We start from the raw sequence: 20,313 nt of genomic DNA, 5'->3' as shown, positions 1-20,313 counted from the left end.
AATCGATGAATATTTAAAATTTCTTCTGTAAGAGGTTGGCTGGGCTCCAACCTCGACTATTTCTTTCAAAAATTTTTCCGCTCAATAAATCCTTTGAATAAATATCTTCTCTAAAACAAGAAGCGCATTTTTTCTAAAACAGAGGTCACAATAAGAGTGATAACAGGTCATAACTTTTCAAATGGTCGAATTTTTTATTGACCAATTTTATGACCACCGGACGTGAGAGGGTTAAGGCCATGTCAGGTTGAAATACACTTGATTACATAAGAGCCCGTAAGTCATTTTTGAAGATCAAAATCGGTCCTTTTCGTATTGATATTTTTTCCTTAGAGATACTGAATAATTCTCCTTGATTTACTGAATACAATCTGTTTTCCCAGCGCTTCCTGTTGATTCCTGAACGGAAAGATCTGTAAAACTCTGAGGAGGGCGCGCCTGAGCGTGAGCCATAACTTTTTTCTTTATAAATAGAGCCACGCTGCTCACCAAATTTTTCATTTAGACTCATCGCATTCGGACACAGAGGTCGAGCGTGGACGAGTTTTTCAACAAAAATACTCACTTATCACTTTCACTTATTTACTCTTCCAATTTCAACCTTGGACGACTAAAATCGACGCACTTATCTTCAAAAAGAAAGAAAAATATATTTTTGTAAAAACCGAAGAAAAATATTTTCAATTCCCAAAAACCAGAAAAACAGAAAAGAAAAGATGGAAAATGTACTGAAAAGAGACAGAAAGCGAACTTATGCGAAACAAGAAGATGACCATGATGAGAAAGGCGTGTTACTGAAAAGATTTGCACATCAAGTCGCGGGGAGGAACCCCATGTACTGCATAGGTAAGATTTCTCTCGTGATTTATTGTGAGCACACAGAATTGAAAAGAGATAAATTATATCTTTCTACATTATTTTAATTTGAAGCTCAAAAAAAATTCTTAGACTTGACCCATATCGAGCGCTAGAATCACTCGATAAATTTCTATTAGGTTATTAGTCTACTGGAGAGCATAATTACGAAAACAACGTAAACAAAAATTAGTCCTGAAGGCCATACTAACTAGTTTTATTAGCTTTTTTCATCAAAATAGTGTAATCATCAGCCCAATCGTCTCTGACTTCGGAATCAGGGACTGAAAGCTCAAATGAAAAGCCAACGATAAATTTTTACGATGTTTTTCCAAAGCCCTGGGATAGTTTCAAAAAAATTCTTTCGGGCCCGGAAATCATGAAAAAACTGCTAGTGTACGATTGTAGAGCTCGTTAAGACGAGTCGATTGATACCTCCAACTCTTGAAAATTCCAAGATTTTCCGCCTACGCAACTGATAAGAAGGTTGCTCAAACAAAATCGTAATTCCTCTGCCGTTTTCGTTCTACAGTAGCTACAAGGGAGTTCGACCCCTAGAAATGATCCTTATGAAAAGTTGTACTGACAGAGGAAGTTTGAACCTCTTATCACGTGTCCTGCCGAGCTTATCAGTGAAAAATCATTTTTTTTCCATATATTCTCACAAAACATGTAAAATGATCAGTTTTTTGCGCTGAATTCATTAATGAATGAAATATTATCTCTAAAAAAACGATTAATCTCAATCTTAATATCAATTTGTAAGAAAATATGGAAAAAATTATTTTTTACTGATAAGCTCGGGAAGACACGTGATAAGAGGTCCAAACTTCCTCTGTCAGTACAACTTTTCATAAGGATCATTTCTTGGGGTCGAACTCCCTTGTAGCTACTCTAGAACAAAAACGGCAGTGGAAATACGATTTTGTTTGAGCAACCTTCTTATCAGTTGCGTAGGCGGAAAATCTTGGAATTTTCAAGAGTTGGAGGTATCAATCGACTCGTCTTAACGAGCTCTACAATCGTACACTAGCAGTTTTTTCATGATTTCCGGGCCCGAAAGAATTTTTTTGAAATTATCTGGCAATGAAAACCAACAGCTAGTAATACAGAGCTTTTACTACAGACAGAGTCGATTTTATAGCCCGACCATTCTTTATTTTGTGCCCTCTTGCTTCTATAAAGCTTCTATGTTCAGACAGCACGACAATCTGCAAGCCACTGAATCCCCGCGAGGCGCAGTTTTACAACTCTCGCGGGTTCGTCAAGCGCCTCGAAAAATTCGCACCGCGTTTCCGCGGCAGATTGGTGGCCAGGGTCAACGATCAAGGACAAATTCTCGCCATTTCAAATGATAACGCCCCCAGTCTGAGTTGTCATCGACTGCCCCTAAAGCATAGGGTCAGACACAAGTCAGACAACTCGACTTCTGATGGAGGAAAGGCTTTTTCAAGCATAATAAAAATCTGTTTCACAGTTTCATCCTTACATCACCCACATGTAAAAAAGCCTGACTCTGGCTCCTGAAAAAATAATCTTCTTTCAGGACCCTGACTCAGGTTTCTTTACAGGTTGTTGATCCCGGTTTGAGTCGTTATCAACTGGTTTGAATATAGAAAAAGCCACACTAAAGACTCATCAGAAGGGGATGAAAACGACAACACATTATCAGCCAACTCCTGGAGCGAAAGAATTCACAAAGAAAAACGGTGTCTGAGTCATCGAAAATTCGGTAAGAAGAACAGGAATTTTTTTAACTTGCTCTGTTTTAAAAACAACAGTTTTCATAGCATACGTTTGTAGCGTGCCAGATAAATCACCAAATACGCTGATACGTATCTCCTGGCACTTCAAGATCAGGTGTGATTATTGATAGTCAAGAGCACACCCTTTTTTGGCACTAGAAATTTTTATTATTTATTATATATTATAGTTTTTATTCTTTTGTTTTCTACTAAGATTGTTTAGAAGTCATCTTACTCGAGAATGTCACAGCCAACTGTCAGAAACCTGTAGTTCTCGATGTCAAAGTTGGAACGCGCCTGTGGTACCCGCTGGATACGGAAAAGAAGATATCCAATCACGTGATAAAAGCAAAGAATACGACGACGGAGAGTCTCGGTCTCAGGCTTCACGGACTTCAGGTAGCTACAACATAATGTTCTTCTCAATAAAATGAATTTTCAGATCTACCACCCTGAAGAAGACAAATTCGAACATTGGGACAAGCACTGGGGCCGTTCGTTGAGTTCGGCGTCCTTTGAAAAGGCAGTGTTTACATTCATCGATTCAAGCCATCCAAGGCTGAGATATCCTATCGCCTCGGCATTACATCAACATCTGGTGCTATTAAGGTACACTTACCAATTTCAAAAGGGATTTGACCGCTTTTAAACCCCATATAAAGCCTTTTATATTGATTTCTCGCGGCTTTTATTATAGCTCCTTCAATGCCCTGGATCAGGAGAAAGGACAATGAAAATTTGACAAGCCAGCCCTCGTGTCCTTTTGTCTAACTTAAAAATCATAATTTAATCAATATTGAACGAGCAAATATGGGTGTTAAAAGAGTTCAATAAACTCCACCGCATTATGTTATCAACGAGAAATTTCAGGAGATGCGTAGAAAGTCTGGAATCTTACAGATTTCCTGGGTGCAGTTTGCTCCTCATTTTCGACGGAGCAGCGTGGGAGAGACTCGACGAGTGTAATGTTGATGAAGACAAAGTTGAAGAGCTCACGAGATGGTTGAGAATGGACAATTTGGTCTCCATCAAAATGGTCGACTTCGCCAAAGGTATGAAAAGAGTTTTTGGCTTTCAATCAAGGCCTTTTTTGTAGCGACGTATTCGGGCTTTCTTCATGACAAAATCCACGTTGGACCAGACCAAGGCTACTTATACGGTCTCAACAACCTGCTCAACATCATTCAGACTTACCTCGACTCCACAACGCATTCAAATCAAAAATTCTGAAAAGTTTTCATTTTTTTCAGCTGTCTTTCCTCCGCCTCATCTTACCAACTCTTTTCCAATTTTAAAAATATTCATAATTACTAAACGAATCATCAAATGAATGATCCCGCCCTGATCCCTTAAAACTTACTCTCTTCCTTTTTTTCTTTATTTTTAAGTCGAAAAAGAAAGAAGACGTGAAATCATTAACAATTTCAATCAGTTCAACAGTTCAATTTTTATTTTATTTTTCGTCATTTTCAAGCTTTTGCAGACGTTTTTGTTAATTATACTTATATCTGTTCTTTATTAAGAAACTGCCTTTTCTGGTAATTATTCGAAATAAAATCACAATTCTCTATAATAAAGTTTTGCTTCTTGTTTTTGTCGTTTCTCGTTAGCACTTTGCTTCTAAGCCTTATTTTTTTCGCTTGAGGTGTCTAAGATTATTGCACTTTTTCAGCTATGAATATTTGTTTTGAAATCATTATTTTTACTAAAAAATGGTGCCTAAAAATGTGAAGCTTTGACGCTTTAGTGAGGTTTAACTTCTGACTAAGCTCGACAACCTGTGTAGAAAACCTGAGTCAGGGTCTGAAGCAGCTCAGTAGGGTTGTATTTTCGAAGCCATTTGAGACTTTGTTTAAAAAATAAGCCGCTTTAGCCGCTTTTCATTGATGATCTTTCCGACCCTGACTCAGGTTTTCTGCACAGGTTGCCGGCCTGAGACTTCTGAATTTCATCTTTCTGCATATTATTTTAGCGGTAATATGCCAAAATTCTTGTCGCACTTTTTTGTCTCATTTTCCTTGTCTATTCCAATCAAGATTACCTGCATAAATGGTATTATTTCAATGTTCAAAGTATCCCACCTTTTTCATTTTCACCAAAACGAGATTAAGCCCGCGTCTATTTTCTCTGATTCGTTAACAACTCTATTTTCAGTAGTAATTATTATACTATATTTTTCTGTTCGTGGTGATATTGAATAAATATTATCTTCATGTTCTTTCAAAATTCTCTAACGCTCGGTATAATCGGAAGATTATTAGAAAGAAATGGCGGTGCGGCATCGAGAAGAGGTTGAAGAATTCGACTCTAGAATTAAAGTTCATCCGCTAGTACTCCTGAATATTTCACAGCACTTTAGCCGAATTCGTGCGCAGCTTTCAAAATTAGGGTCATTCAAATCAGGTTTCGACTAACCTGTTACCTCTGGAGAAAACCTGTGTCAGGGTACTTCTCGCCTTTGTTTTTTTACAAGTGGAGCTCTTTCGGGGCACTGACACAGGTTCTCTTCATAGGTTTCTGCTCAGTTTGTTTTGTTCTTCCAAGGAATGATCCTTGAATTAGAGAAGAAGGTCCCGCTCGAATTTTCACTGTCAAAGGAGCTCTTTTGGGCAAAACACGATCGGTTCTTGAAATTTGCGACACATTCGAAGTCCCGAGCGATCCGAGAGATCCACTGAGCTTCATGGACTTGGGATTCCTCCTCGAGAAACACGACCATCTTCAAGAAGTCACCAGCCTTGACGTGGTCGGCTGGTACTGTACGTCTATTCATACAGTCGACCACCATGATCTGGCGCAAACAAAGATGCTCTTCGAAAAGCTCGATTCGACTGTTATTATGATGAAAGTTGATCCTTTCAATGTAAGAGCGCCAATTTTCTTCTTTTGTTTCTAATAATTCTAAAGGATGAAACACCAGCCGTGATTTTTGAACATTTGGATGGCGAAAATTGTTTGGAGCAGCGCGAATTTAATATGGAAACTCAAGATGAAGAGCGGGTTAGTTGCTTTTCCCTCCTGATTTTCAAATAAAAACTGATTTCAGATCGGAATGGATCGAATTATCGGTGATGGTCTGGGCGACCACAGCGCCAGTGCTGCAGAACGAGTTCTTGAAAAGGTCAAAATTCTCGAGAAATACCTTCAAGCGGTAGCAACTGGCGAGCTTGAAGGAGACATTGACATCATTCGGCAAGCAGACAGTATCTTCTCTGACCCGCCTTATGCTCCGCCAGAGATAATGGACAAACACGAAGAAGGTACAAAAGATGATGGGGTTTTATACTTATCCTTTTTCTTCAGATGGACGAATGATACAAGCACTTACAGATGTGACTTTGAGCTCGAAATCACTCCACCAGTACGTTCAAATGGACAACGGCCTGGTCAAAAGAGCTGGTACCAATCAGCTTTCGGGCAAGTGGGGTCAGAAAATCGTCTACAACCAACACTTGTAATGTTAAAAACTGCTCTTTTAATTTGTCCTGCGAATAAAACCTTCAACTGCCAAGAATGAATCGTCTCAAATCAATCAAAATAACTAGAATGCGGTAAAAATGGCGGCGATTCGACAAGCACTCCAGCGAGACGTCTTTACCGCGCGCGACGAGCGCCTTTTAGGCGTTGTCCACGTCACCAAGAATAAATCGAAGTCGAAAAAGAATAATTTCTTATGTCTGGCCGTCACTTCGGAGCAACCAGTACAAGTGTCTGTCAGTGTCGTCAAGAAAGGAGCAAGAAATGATGAGTTGTACAAAAGGCATATTCAGTGGCTTCTGACTGATTTGAAGCAGGTTGAGGCCCTGCAGAATCCAACAGGAATGGGATAGAAAGCCAATTCGGGTCCTACGCCTTGGGATAGTCATGAGAAAATGTTGATTGAAAGATTGAGTGAACTTTTAATTATCCCAAAATGAGAATTTGACCTCGTTTTCGACAAATTGTACAGATGGGAAGCCGCTTCCGAGTCGGAGCGAGAGAACTTCCTCATGAACTTAGTAAAACTTGCCAAACGCTACCTCTCTCCGACGCAACTCTCCAGCATTACCTTCAAGAACATCAACGTATCCACGCCCGACCGCTCTCAAACACAATCAGACGACCTCACCGACGCCAGAATCGCCGATTATCAGGAACTATCAGACGTCGAGCAGACAGATCTTGGCGATATCCTCCAGAATTGTGAGGGCGCGCTTCAAAATGCCGAGGCGTTTGCTGAACTTCTCCAAGGAAATTTATCCTCTCTTGACGGGGATAATATGTCGGCAATTATGAAATCAGACTCGGACATCAAAGAGTTGATGAAAACACTCGACAAAGCAATTAACGAAGTCGTGAGGGTCGAATCCGAACTGGAACGATATGATGCGATGTTGGGATCTATTCAGGCAAATGGGTTCAATTTTCGTCTTTCATAAATCACACAATTTCAAGCGAATTCTGAACCTTCAAATAGACCCAAATGGGTGCCATGAAGTCGCAACAGAGTTTCATTCAAATTTCCGACTTGAATCAGCGCCGTCTTGTTTCCGAAATAGCCTCAATTGTTGACCAGCTAGAAATGCCAAAAGAACATCATCGCGCTCTCCGGGATGCCGATTTGGACTCATCTGACGGGATAAAATCGGCGATTGCAGCAGCAGAGCATTTATCAAGAGCGATGAAAGTTGAACTGCCAATGGGATTAAGCAATATTGCTTCGGTCATCGAGCAGCAAAAGCTCTTCAACGAACTCAGAGCCAAGTTCTCCCAGCGCCTGATGAAGCATCTCGAGAACCGATTCCTCGAGCAACGCGATCATGTTGGCGAAGCTTCTGATCGAGGCGCGCTAAAGGCAAGTGTACTCTATTTTTCTTATCGCGTTTTGACAGTTTGCTTTAGCTTCCTAAACATACACAGCTCCACAAACGACTGATGCCGTATCGTCCGCTGATCGTGTGGCTGCGAATGAACGATCAAACAACTTTCATGAGTCTTGTTGCGACGTATACAGAATCTGTGAGGGGCGTTTATAGACGAGAAATAAGACAATTCCGGGAATTAGCAGAGAAGCGATTTGAGGTAGGCCACCCGTTATCATCTCTAGAATGTTTGTATTGTCATAAAAATTGACTTAAACCCGTCTAAAGGTCAATCCAGAACAATGATTTTAGGACCAAATGAAGGAGCGAGAAGCGAAAGAAAACAAAACGCTGAAAAGCTCGAGTGGTCTGACACTTGGATCATCTAAAAAGCTCTCTGGTTCAATAAAGAGTGTCTCCAAAATTGGCGGAAGCATCAAAAACCTGTCGAAAAGTACACTAAGTCTGACGAAAAAAGCAAAAAAATTCGGCTCCTCGCTGAGCATCAACAAGGGCAAGGGGCTCGGGCGTACTGCATCGATGACATCCATCGGTTCTGGTAAGGATTCCAATTTCCCAGAAAAAGGGGAGCTTCTCTAGAACATGCATGTGTTGGATTGTAGTATTTGCGTTTAGGGTCATTGATAATTGATTTGTCCGCGGCGGACAGGACACGTTTTTCGGACACTATGCGCGAAGTTCTCAACGAAATGGAGCCGATCTGCCAAGAGGAGCAAAAGTTTATCACCGACTTCTTTAACCTCACAGGTATTTTCCAATAGGTAGTCTTCCTTGATTTCAAAAACAGCAAAAAATGAAGGCAACAAAAAAACGACAACTTCTCCTTTTAGAAAAATCAGCTTCGAACGCACTTTTCCGCATCTTTTGTTACTCATGAGCACATTGACATACGCACACCAAATTCAACGATTTTAGAAATCTCAATTGTCAAGTAGAATGGTGACATTTTATTCATTCATTTACGCATTTACAAAGAGAGAGAGACCCACGCTCAAAGATATTTGCATTGTGAGTACAGGCAGCTCGATACACGCAGAATTAAAAATTGCAAATTTGAAACTTTATTTTATAGATTTTTTTTATTCCAAAAGAGCTCGGCAAGAAATTTCACTGCAACTTCCTTTTGCATTCACACAACTTTATTTATTTATATAAACACTATTCTTTCAACTCCATTTTTTCAGCCGAAGGACTCTACGAAGGCGACTCATTCATTCGTTTCGATGAAATTGACGAAAATAACGAAGCCAAGCGCGAACAAGCTATCGAGGCGGCGATCAATAAAGGTAAAAATGGAATTGGACCAGAGAAAGCGAGGAAAATAAACCCGCCCAAATCACTGTCGTTTCGGGCAGTTACTGTATTGTAGAATTTTAGCGTCAATATTTGGTTACTTTATGGGCGTTTTGTCGCTCACACTGTTGTAAATCCAGGGCTTTTTGACGTCAGAGAGAATGCTAGAATTGTTTTTTTTATCAATTATATAATATCATTATAATTCATATTATAAAAGATGACAAAGCGAAATCATTGTATTTTTACGTCAATGAATGGGTCTTCAGATAAATTAAAAATTAATGATTTACATAGAAATCCGACGGTTGATGTCAGATATCTTTGGCGGCGAATCAGACTCGTTAGAGGATGAGCTCGGTCAATTGATCGAATTCGGAGATCAACTTGACAAGCTGAATTCACTCTCATTACTTGTCGTTTTGAGCGAACGGGTATTGAGAGAAAAGGTACAAACCTTTTTGGGAAAATTATTGGGACTTGCGCTTGTTCAAGGAACGGCTTGACAAAAATTAAAGAAATTATTGCGAAAACTAATATTTTTTTCTTTAAAAAGAAACTGTATAAAAAAAGAAATCGCGTGTGTTTTTGTGAAGCCCTGACTCAGTGAAGAGGTCCTTCGATCGATTTGTGAATGATCGAATCCAGCGAATCGATGAGTATCGCCCGCGAACCGGTGAAAAAGTCGGAATTCTATGGTTCGTCAAGCAGTTTGACGATCTAGCCCAGCTAGCCGAGACGATATTCGACAAAGCAGAGCGGAGAACCGATTTGGACAGAGCCTACAAAAAGTTGTTACAAGGCGTTTTACGCGGAATCGAACAATGCGCGAACAGGTATTCTTAAAATTTCATTTTCTTCGTTTTTGACAGACGAATATTCTTTGAATTGTTATTAAAGAAAAATTCCTGTTGAAAAATAAAAAGCCGCAAGCGGCTTCGAGCAAGAGACAACTTCAGCAGTTTTTCTTTTATAATCACAATTTGATTTTACCAGTAGAAAATTAGTCAGCCAGACATGAGAATCCCGGTATTATAAACGACGCCTAAAACTATCTTTTTCCAAAAAATAGACAGCCATCTGTTTCTAATCTCCCTAAATCTTACCAGGGTTTGATCCCGTCTCAAAACCTCCCATTCATTTTTATTCAGCGGGGCAAAAACGCCCTCGGATGTGATCCGTTTCCAGAACTACCACCATTGCTTTGCCGTTTTATCCTCCCTGCGAATCGAAGCACTGGCGAATGAGAGGAAAGAGACGAAGAAGCTGTATCAGTCCTGTATGGAATCGTATGCCGCTTTGTTCTTGGGAAGGCCGTTGGAGCAAATCGCGATTTTCTTCGACGGTGTTACGAAAGAGATCGACCAAGAGCGGCCAGCTGAGGAGATTCAATTCATGGCGATGTACAACAAGAGCTCGCTGAGAAAAGTGATCAAGGAGTATCCCGGCAAGAAGGTCAAGAAGGGACTTGAAGAGCTCTATCTCAAGGTCGAGAAGCACACGGCGGAAGACGATAACAGACTCTTGCAAGTCGTCTGGAGAGAGATGCAGGAAGAGTTTATCAGACAATACAACCATTATGACAAGTAAGTCTCTGAACAACTGCTTGTAGTCAGCTCTATTTTCAGTCTTCTTCAACAATGCTACTCCGGGACTGGCATAAAGATGGACTTCACCCTCTCCGACATCCTCAACTACTTTTCTGAAATTGCATCATCCCATTACTAGATTCCGCATTTAGCCTAACATTTACCCCATTTACACCCTCTCTCTATCTTGTGAACAAGTTCAGAACAAATTAAGATCCCCTTACCATTGATCTATCTCCTAGCCTTACTAAAATAACCATATGACTGAAATTATTCCTCCTAAACGTACTTCCTTTTTCTACCTGCTCAAACATTTCCTGTACTTATTCTGATGTAAAATGCACGCTTTCGCTTGCATTTTTGTGCAATTCTTCGTTCAATTGTTCGGTTTATTCAACTTTAAATATTCTGTAAAGCTTTACCTATCTTCATTACTGCAACTTCACACCGCAATCAAGCCAGAACTACTGGTAGCAGCAGTCGTTTAATCCTTTTTCTCTTTCTAGTATGGGTGACAGCGATGAACCCATCTCGATTCTTATCGACGAACTTCGAAATGAAGACATTTCGTCCAGACTGAAGTCAATGTCAAAGGTAGATAAAAATATCATCCTATACTTTTTTATAACTTGAATTTTGTAGCTCCCGACGATCGCCCTGGCGCTTGGCGTTGAAAGAACAAAGTCCGAACTTATCCCGTTCATCATTGACTCAGTTTACGACGAAGACGAAGTTCTCGAGCGGTAAGAAAAAGCCCCTTTACTAGATAAGCTAAGTTGAGAAATTCAGACTCGCAGATGAATTAAAGCGCTTCATTCCCTTGGTCGGCGGGCCCGCCCATGCACACATCATTCTTACTCCGCTCGAATCGTTGGCGATGGTCGAAGAAACCGTTGTCCGTGATCGAGCTGTCCAATCTCTCTGCGCCATCGCTCGGGAGATGTCTGCTGAGCACATTGAGCAGTACTTTGAGCCTCTTATTCGACGACTCGCTACTGGTGACTGGTAAGAAGCACCCTTCTTCGATCCCTCGTTACCTTATTCAGGTTCACCTCGAGAACTTCCGCCTGCGGACTCTTCGCTGTCGCTTACAACAGAGGAACAGGCCATGTCAAGCAGGAAATGCGATCCCTCTACCCAAGCCTTTGCGGCGACGAAACTCCAATGGTTCGAAGAGCTGCTGCTTCGAAAATTGGCCCCCTCGTCGCAGAAATGGAGAAGGACTTCGTTCAAAATGACTTCCTGAAACTCTATGAGGTATTGACTTCCCCTTCTTCTTCAAGTCTAAGAATCTGCTCCTTTTAGAGTTTTGTTGCCGACGACCAGGACTCAGTCAGACTCTTGATTTGCCCAGCTTTTGTGCAGATCATTCCCAAGCTTGATGTTGAAACCCAAGAGAGCAAAATTATTGTCATGTTGAAGAAATTCCAGGAAGACAAAAGCTGGAGGGTGCGAAATTCGCTTGCAAACATACTCGTCGATCTGGTTTCCGCTCTGGATGCATCCTTAGGTTCGTGGAGAAAGACATTGATAAGAGTTTACCGTTTTTTTAGTAAATGAGACGATCAATATTTTCAAAACGCTGGTAAAAGATCTGGAAGGTGAAGTTAGAGTTCAAGGTGCCAAGAATATTTTCAACTTTGCGAATGGGCTGCCAGCAGAAAGTAAAAAGAACCTTACGATGACACATATAATTCCTCTCATAAAAGACCTTTCGAATGGTGAGTCCTCCCTTTTTACTTCAAGTTGACTGGTTTTAAGACCCGCACCAGCCCGTCAAAACTGCTCTTGCTTCAACCATGATGAAATTGGCAGCAATTATCGGCCCAGAGAACACAAACGAGCACCTGTTGCCCCTTTTCGTCGGCTTCCTCAAGGACGAATGTGCCGACGTTCGCCTCAACGTCATCAACACCATCAGCACTGTGCACGATGTCATTGGATTCGAATCATTCCAGAACACACTCCTGCCCGCCGTGCTCAAGCTCGCCGAAGATACCAAGTGGCGCGTCAGATTGGCAATCTTGGAACACATGCCTTTGTCTCGGATTTTCAAAACTTCACTAGTTAGTAATTACTAATTAGCATTTGCTCACTTGTGCCCACCCTAAACGTTTTGAAACCAAAGTGTAAAATTTACGCCGTAAATATGACTCTCTTGATAAATCCAGCTAAAGATCGCTAAACAAATAAGCAGAGATAGTTTCAAAGACGAGAAGCTCTTCGACTTAATGATGACCTGTTTGGCAGATCATGTTTTCTCGATCCGCGAGGCTGCCTGCACACAGATCCAGAAGATCGTCGACATCTACGGCTTTGAGTGGGCCCGCGACGTCGTCCTTCCGAAAGTATTCGAGCTCGCCGCGGAGCAGAATTACTTGCGAAGAATGACCGTCCTTTTCCAGATTAATTTCCTCATGAGCGCCTCGCTCAAAAATAAGTCTGACATGGTAAGCTACTATAAATGACTTCCGGAATCGCTGTAATGAACTTGTTTCAGGTAGAAATCGCTGACAGATGTGTTTCCACTGTTTGCAACATGCACAAGGATGAAGTCGCAAATGTCAAATTCAATGTAGCGAAGACGCTCGGATCGATGTCCACTTTGGTACGTTCCTAGCACTAGAATGCGACTAAACGTTATCTCTTCAGATCTCAAAGAAAAACCACGCCACAGTAAAAAGCGCCCTGGACAGCCTCTCAAAAGACAGCGACATCGACGTCAGTTTCTTCGCAAACGAAGCGCTCGAGAAGATGGCGAAACTCTAATTTATTCAACGAAAAACATCGTAATCCAAGCCCAAATTCAAGATAGACAAAAAGAAGAAAAAATAAACTGCAATTACAATTATAATTCTTTGTAAAATTATGATCACCATCATTACAACTATTTTTTACAATCCCCAATACTCCTATTCCTATTCTCCCGTTTCTTGACGCTTCTACCTACGAACATATTACATTTTATTTAAATATCCATGAAATCGACCTTCCTCCTTTTCATGCGCACCGGACAACTTCACAATAAACCTCTTCAAGCAAGATCTTTTTCCAAGTTTCAAAATCTATAACCGCTTATGGCATCAAGTTCTCTCCCTCTTTTGCAGGATAAAATCGAAGCAGTGAAAAAATTTTATTATGCAGGTCTATAATAAAGCAGGCTAAGTACCTAAGAATAAGAGTTATTTACCACTGAGAAGATCTTTATCAGCCGATTCCGGCAGCCCGTGTATGAAAACGGACACAGGCTACCTGAGTCAGGGTCGTAGAAGAGCTTTAGTAAGAAGAGTGGCGGCTTTTTTGTAATCGAAGCCGCTCGTCGGCTATTTTTTAATGCCGCTATGTGTCTATTTACTAAATCTTTTCCAGGACCCTGACTCAGGTTTTCTACGCATTTTGCCGATCCCAGTTCATGAGCATCGTTGCATTTTGTCGCAGGTTTTTTGTGAAGAAGTTTAAAACTTGTCTGAAGTGAAATTTTGAGAAACTCTTCCTTGTTTTCCGTTCGAATACCTCAATCAATCTTGGAGCATCATCATCCCTACTTTTTAAAACTATTGCTTGTTACTCTCTCTTTTGGCACAATCCGAAAACCGTCACCTTCTCGAGCACCAATTTGAAATTCGAAAGTCTCTCGTCCAGTCTGTCTTACAGTTACTAACACATACTTCAGGCACATATTACAGTATTTTACTAGGCACCGGATTACATGTTTTAACGATATCTCTTCAAATAGATTACCAAGTTCAACACACATCCTTTTATGCTTTCGTTGAGAATTCATATTTTTTATTCCTCCCCAATTTTCCCTCGACTTTTATTTTATGTTTTCCGTCTGTTTCTTTTTAAGAAAGTGCACATACTATAGAACATTTTGAAAAATATAATTTTAATATTATGTTACTGACTTTACTACGACATTGACAAAAACACGCGTTTTTTTAGCTGTACACAGTTTCTAATTCAATTAGATTTACTAAATTCAAGTTCCCGCGAGTTTTAGCAACTCACAAGTCTTTTTCAAATTCGAGAAATTGTTATTTCGCGCAGTTGCTACACTAGTTTATTTCTAGGCTACATAGACATATGTCAATAAATATGACTCCTGTTAGTTCAAAAATACGCTTCAAATCCCCCCATTTTTTCACTGCAAATTTTCATAAATTGATTGTCGCACAAGTTACAACCATAAATACACATTTTTTCACTGAAATTATTTCTTGCTTTCCAACTTGGCATCTTTTACTGTAGATTGGTCAAATTAATTGTTTCCCGTGTCAGAGATTTCAGCCCCCTTCCTGGGATGATTCTTTCTGATCGTTGTATTTTCGCCTAAAATTTTCCCTTTTTTCTCAATTTGCTGTCTACAATCATGCCAATTTTAGATCTTTTTCTTTCGAAGAGAAGATTTACCTTGTTTTGTCTTTAAACATGTTCATGTCGTACAATTTCCAAACCGTTCAATCTTAATTTAGAATGAGCCTAAACGAGCTAGAGCAATTCTCGTAAATGGACCGGCAAAGGGGCTTCTGTGAAAATGTTCAAAGCATTCAGACATATTGAAGATATTGAGCCTTCCGATCCCTGGTGGAAAAAGGAAGTCCTCGATAAAGTTGGGGACAAGCTCAAGGGAGGATATTTCGATGAAAAGAATAAGGAAAATAATAATCTCTGTAAGTACAAGCTTATTCTCTTTAGCCCAATAAAATGGTGTTCTTTAGCTTTTGGGAAAGTAAAACGACTCTCTCGTCGAGCGGTAGAATTTTGCTCGAAATCCCGTAGCGCCAAAAAAGACTATGGCTTCATCGTCATCGAGCGCCTCGACTTGGAAGGACTCGAAGACGCTGTCGATCGAGGATTGACTGCTTCGAATTACCACGAGGGAATCAAACAGCACATCGAGTTCAAAGGAGATGTTCGATGCAAGCCGGACCGTGGGACGTTTCTTTGCAAAATTCCAAAACTAGAAACGATCTTCGCCTTTTGCCCAACTCGTAAGCGCAATCCAACGCTTGACGGATTCCTGGTCATCGTAGAATATGTCAAACGCGAGCAGCAGCATATTCAAGGAACATCGTACACATGGATCCATACAGAAAGAGATTTCTCCAACCAATGGTGTTATCCGCTCGCCGTCATTTCTTACCGAGATCAGAAAGCGCCTCCACCTCCTGCTCCAAAGAAACGATATTCGAGGGAACAAGAAAGCGCTGTCGTCAAATCAGAACGACGCTCAAGGAGTAGAAGTCCTAGTGACAGAAGAGGAGACAGAAGTCGTGAGCGAGATCGCGATCATCGCGATCATAGGGACCGAGATAGAGACAGATACCACCGCGACAAAAGAGACAGAAGTCGAGAAAGAGAACATCGAGGAGGGTCTCACAGGGATCGCGATGATGGGTACAGAATAAAAAAAGAGCGACGAGATGATGATTACCGCGAATCTCGGCGAGACGAAGATTACAGGAGACGAGATAGTCACCACCGAGACAGAAAAGAAAAGTACGATCAGGATGATCGCAGAGGTTCAGTTTCTTCGAATGACAAGCGCTGGCCTGGGGAGAATAGCTTCGATGGGCCGCCAAACTATGAGAGAAGGGGGTCTTCGTACAGTCAAGACATGAATTCTTCCTACAACAACCAGAATCCCAGCGACGGTCACGGTCAAAATGGCTTCGACGGGCATCAAAATCGAGTACCACCGAGTAACGGTCATTATCACGGAAATAATTACCCGGGCGGGCCGTCGGGTGGATACCGACCGAATCATAGGATGCCGATGCGACCAGGCTATCATCCGCACCAAGGGTCGTATGGACATCCGCATTATAACAACATGCGCATGCCGCATGGAAACGGTCAAATGCAAAATCCTCGAGGACCTCGTCCTGGAATGGATCGAAGCATGTCCACTCCGAATTCGCATGTGATGTCTCCCGACGGATTACCGACGCCGGACAACTTTCCAAGAGGACCTCATCAGCGCGGTCCGCCGAACGACGGTTTCACGCCGAATAGAGGTCGATTTCCATCAACTGGCGGCTTTCCTAACTCACCTGGTTTCCAAGGCTCACCTCATAGTAGCGCAGCGCATATCTCCCCGCCAGGTCCACCCGGACGACCGGAATTGGCGAGACGCCATTCGGAACAATTCAACAAAGTGCCAAACGCGAATCAAAATCTTCTGACAGTCCCACTTGCTTCCCCCAATCCTGCACAAATGGCTGACGGAAGAAAGGATCATTTCTGCAGAGAATATGTTAAAACCCGCCTCGAACGCGTCAGCGCGAAAAGAGTAGGAAAAGCCATTTATAAAGTATAAATAACGTTTCTTTCCAAAGAAAGCGATAACGTACTGGAGCGGAAAACTCGCATTCGGGGAGGATGAAATTGATGCTTCGTTGATGCACTACACGGATCCCGACATGCTCCTCATCAGCGAGTGTTACTTGCGTTTTTCGAAGCTAAAGCCACTTCTTTTCAACGATTTGAGTTCGGAAATCATTAAACTTAATGTCACAATTACAAAGGATCGGATAAAATACCGTATATGTAGAATTTATTGATTAATTTTTGTGAAATGAATTTTGAACAAGATTTAATCCCAAAAACAGCCGAAGAAATCAATGCACAAGAGTTTTGCAGGGATGTGGTCGTGTTACCCGGCGTATATTCAGAGTAAGTTCATTCTCATGGTTCGACTTTGTAGATTCGTTGGTGTTTTTTCTCGGCCTTGAAAACATCGTTTGCTTTCTCAGCGTTGATAGTTTCTTCGACCAGTTGCTCGATTTTCTTTGGCTTGTTCTGGCCGCCCTAGTTTGAGCTTAGTTTGACAACGATAGTATTCTGTAAATTACCTTTCTTGCAGCTTGCTCTCGGAGATTTTTCTCGATAATGAGGTTCTCCCGAAGTCGGGACTCCAAAGTTCGTTGGGATGATCGGACGATTCGGCCGAGACTTGAAAAGAATTTCATTTTTGAGTTGAGGTTTTTGAAGCTCCACTCGTGGGAAATTCATTTGATTGAAAATAGCTATTCTAGAGAAAACCTTCCATACTGCCCTCCTTATGGAGCCGGAGAGCTACAAAAATAATTAACATAAGTTCACTCCTGTACATGTTAACCTAGAACATTTTTTGTCAATGATGTAAAAATGTGAAAGGAGAATACATGATTTGGAGCAAGGTAAACACCTTTACCACTGACCTAGTAAAGAAGTAAAAAATCCAATGGCGGGACAATTTTCTTGAGTTATGGTTTTTCAACCCCTGTCTGACAAAGTTTTATAGATTCCCCTGAGAACCAAGAAAACATCAACAAAGTCTTCGATCGCGATACACGAGCTTGTCTTTCTGAAGTCACGACTTCAAAAATGATTGTCTTTTTGGTGAAATCGGATCAAGGCCGTCTGAGGGACTTGCTGAACTGGGACGCAGTGAGTAACATGATGCCAGACGATTCGATCCCCGGTTTTTTCTTCATTATCTTCACGCCGCTTAGCAACATCAAAGAATTCACACAAGTTCAAAGAGCCAATCGAGAAATTGACCTTGTCCATCCACACCCTCTTGACCACGATGGGCCGGGGGTGAATCCACTTGATCCGTCTTACGAAGCCGTTCAACATATGATGGGCAATCTGAGCATGAATATACAACACGAAGACAAGTACTTTCACAAAGATTATCGGGCGAATTGGAATATTAATCACGACATCATTTTGCAACTCCAAAAAATGACCCACAGTCAAAAAGGGCATCATCAAACTGTTCAACAAATCGCCACTAGAATTAGCCATACTAGATACAGTCAAATTCCACAGGTACGAAAAAATGAAAAACAAAATGCCTATGATTTTTTAGCTTTTGAAAAAATTCATCGACGTCATCTCGGAATATGAAATCTTCGTAAAAATGGACGAAATACTCGCCGAAGCGATTCGAGAAGAGAAGCAAAAGCGGCAAGCTGCAAGTGACGCCGCTGCGAACCCTCCAGCCGCGCCGTCTACAACCGTGCCTAATCAAAACTCAACTAACTTATCCTCCTCGAATCAGCCGCCGAAGCAACCAGCTCCGGATAAGCCGCGACCACAGCTTAACCTTCAACCTCTCACACTTCCACAAGTTCATGCAACTCAAATCCCTGAAATTTTAGTTCCGCAGACGCCACCTTCAACTAGAGTAGTTTCGCAACAGCCGCAAGAAAAAGCACCAGTCCCTTATGTTCCAAGTCCAAAAGTAAGTGGAAACCCGGCACGCAACCTGTGAAAAAACCTGAGTCAGGACTGTCAAAGCGCTTTGATAAAGCGGCTTCGCCAGAAGTCGTGCAATGGATGGAGAATCTCAATTTGAGATGATAAATGTTCGGGACCCTGACTCAGGTTTCTACACAAGTTGGCGATCCCTGGGCAAAACCAATTCTCTTCCTTGATTTCAACTACCCAATTTAGGTCCGCAAATTAGATCGCGCAGATCCAAATGTACAAGAAAAGTTAAGAATAGAACAACTCAACAAAGAAGCGCAATTAATGATGTTACTTCAAGCCGCTGCGGCGAAAGATAATGGCGCAAAACTGCTAAAAGGCCTCTCGTTCGCCGAAGCGATCCTGCTTATCGATAAGAATAACGTAAAAATTCATCCGCCTGCGGATCCCACCTTCGAGGAGCATTACGAGAATTGCCTGATGAATATTCTTAGAAGCGAAGGTACATACTGAATTACAGGCGCAAACAGAAGCATCACTGAATTATTTAGACCTCTATCTGTCGAAAGATTTCCTCGAAGGCAAAGAACTCCGTCGAACGCGCGACAAAGACTACAACCCAACCGTAGAATTTTCAATTCCCAGATCTGTTCTCAACGAGAAAACGCCAAACGTCGATCCGCACAAGCACAACGAGCTCAAAACGCTGCTTTTGAACGCGCTCCCGAGAATGAAAGACGCACCAGAGGAGCGGCAGCAGTCACAAGTTAGGATTGACGAACGGAGGCCGAACTTTACGAGAACGGTTAATATCGACGATCCAAATCGATTCTCGCACGTGAAAAAGTTGAATTTGGCGAATATGGCCGTGATTAGAGCGACGAAGAATAATATCAAACGACTTCGTCTTGGTAAGAACTTGTTTCTTTAGAGCGTGTTTTGAGTCTTCTATGTCTTCAGGTCAGCAGCAGATCGTGGAATTGATGGAGGAAGAAGATGACTCGGACGAGGACGATCGAAAGGGAGGCATGAAAACGGAGGACATCAACAAGTGGCTGACGGATATTGAGGACTGCTGGAGCGAAATCGATAGAATCACTGATTACCCAAGGTTTTCCTCTTCTTTATCTTCATTTTCATCCGTTTTTAGGTTCTCCGAGGGGCCGAAGAAAGGAGAAATTCTCGAAAACTACCTTCTCGAAGTTAATAAACTTGCACTCGAAGAATACAACACGATCATGAGTATGCCTCCGCCCAAAATACCTGGAGAAGAAGGTGAAGACAAAACGTCCTAAAGTCCTTTCCTTTCCGAACTTACTACTGCCGATCGCCCTGCCACGCCATCACCCATGTGTCCAATTTTATCAAAGCAACAAGAATCTTAGTAAAATTTAAAATAATTAGTCAATTACTATCTCCTATCACTTTCAATTACAGTAATTTATCCCTGACTATTCTTTCTGAAAGCAACAACTAAATTATTGACCTTTCTCAAGTAATTTTTATATTTCCTTCGCAATTATTTTAAAGCTCAAAATAGACGATTCGAAATTGCTCTATCTTTCCTTAAAACCCTGAACTAACTCCTGTGCAACTCCTTGTTGAAGCAAAAGAAAAGAAAGAATGGAGCAACACCTATCCTTGACTGTAACAGTTGTAAATAGAATTTAGCAAATTAAACATTATTACACCAAAAAGTCTCATCTCTTCGAATAATAACATGATAGAATTCAAGGAAACACCGAAAAAATTAATAAAAATCGCAAA

General features: G+C 41.4%; 5 protein-coding genes and 1 long non-coding RNA gene across 6 annotated transcripts in view; 5 read left to right on the top strand and 1 right to left on the bottom strand.

Moving 5' to 3' along the window:
• Positions 1–6,114, top strand: part of LOC145704818 (COP9 signalosome complex subunit 6-like) — a 73,016-nt gene extending 66,902 nt beyond the window's left edge. Inside the window, exons 2-6 of the mRNA XM_081782289.1 lie at positions 4,854–4,984; positions 5,164–5,463; positions 5,508–5,600; positions 5,647–5,860; positions 5,904–6,114. Coding sequence (XP_081638415.1) covers positions 4,868–4,984; positions 5,164–5,463; positions 5,508–5,600; positions 5,647–5,860; positions 5,904–6,058 — 879 coding nt within the window. The 5' untranslated portion in view covers positions 4,854–4,867 and the 3' untranslated portion in view covers positions 6,059–6,114. The remainder of the gene's footprint in view (positions 1–4,853; positions 4,985–5,163; positions 5,464–5,507; positions 5,601–5,646; positions 5,861–5,903) is intronic.
• LOC145704813 (inositol hexakisphosphate kinase 2-like) lies at positions 501–4,803 on the top strand. Its single transcript, XM_081782283.1, has 7 exons — positions 501–846; positions 2,054–2,293; positions 2,489–2,587; positions 2,824–2,999; positions 3,043–3,209; positions 3,471–3,652; positions 3,697–4,803. The coding sequence occupies exons 1-7, from the start codon at positions 717–719 to the stop codon at positions 3,828–3,830; spliced, it is 1,128 nt and encodes a 375-aa protein (XP_081638409.1). The 5' UTR covers positions 501–716; the 3' UTR covers positions 3,831–4,803.
• A 13-nt stretch (positions 6,115–6,127) lies between the features above and the next one.
• On the top strand, positions 6,128–10,805 carry LOC145704826 (exocyst complex component 1-like). Its single transcript, XM_081782296.1, is given in 11 exon segments — positions 6,128–6,443; positions 6,519–6,988; positions 7,057–7,434; positions 7,482–7,661; positions 7,754–8,000; positions 8,078–8,209; positions 8,647–8,748; positions 9,053–9,255; positions 9,368–9,591; positions 9,907–10,341; positions 10,384–10,805. Coding segments are annotated over 11 exon segments (2,757 nt in total). The 5' UTR covers positions 6,128–6,157; the 3' UTR covers positions 10,484–10,805.
• Positions 10,806–10,832: 27 nt separating this feature from the next.
• LOC145704827 (serine/threonine-protein phosphatase 2A 65 kDa regulatory subunit A beta isoform-like) lies at positions 10,833–13,154 on the top strand. Its single transcript, XM_081782297.1, has 10 exons — positions 10,833–10,938; positions 10,987–11,087; positions 11,134–11,349; positions 11,391–11,601; positions 11,650–11,854; positions 11,898–12,065; positions 12,106–12,414; positions 12,544–12,794; positions 12,845–12,952; positions 12,997–13,154. Exons 1-10 carry the CDS (start codon positions 10,852–10,854, stop codon positions 13,111–13,113), a joined length of 1,773 nt encoding a protein of 590 aa, XP_081638423.1. The 5' UTR covers positions 10,833–10,851; the 3' UTR covers positions 13,114–13,154.
• Positions 13,155–14,823: 1,669 nt separating this feature from the next.
• LOC145704959 (uncharacterized) lies at positions 14,824–20,271 on the top strand. The gene is made up of 10 exons (XM_081782414.1): positions 14,824–15,017; positions 15,066–16,639; positions 16,686–16,874; positions 16,959–17,022; positions 17,633–18,165; positions 18,206–18,580; positions 18,793–19,048; positions 19,098–19,457; positions 19,507–19,657; positions 19,697–20,271. Exons 1-10 carry the CDS (start codon positions 14,882–14,884, stop codon positions 19,839–19,841), a joined length of 3,783 nt encoding a protein of 1,260 aa, XP_081638540.1. The 5' UTR covers positions 14,824–14,881; the 3' UTR covers positions 19,842–20,271.
• On the bottom strand, positions 16,895–17,319 carry LOC145704961 (uncharacterized). The gene is made up of 2 exons (XR_014134532.1): positions 17,202–17,319; positions 16,895–17,157 (listed from the first exon to the last, which is right to left on the bottom strand). It is a non-coding gene; the product is annotated as an uncharacterized LOC145704961 (long non-coding RNA).
• Positions 20,272–20,313: the final 42 nt, after the last annotated feature.

Source organism: Oikopleura dioica, chromosome PAR, assembly GCF_907165135.1.
Source record: "Oikopleura dioica chromosome PAR, OKI2018_I68_1.0, whole genome shotgun sequence".
Lineage (NCBI taxonomy): Eukaryota > Metazoa > Chordata > Appendicularia > Copelata > Oikopleuridae > Oikopleura > Oikopleura dioica.
The sequence above is the reverse complement of the archived record's forward strand: the minus strand, read 5'-3'. Positions and strand labels throughout refer to the sequence as shown.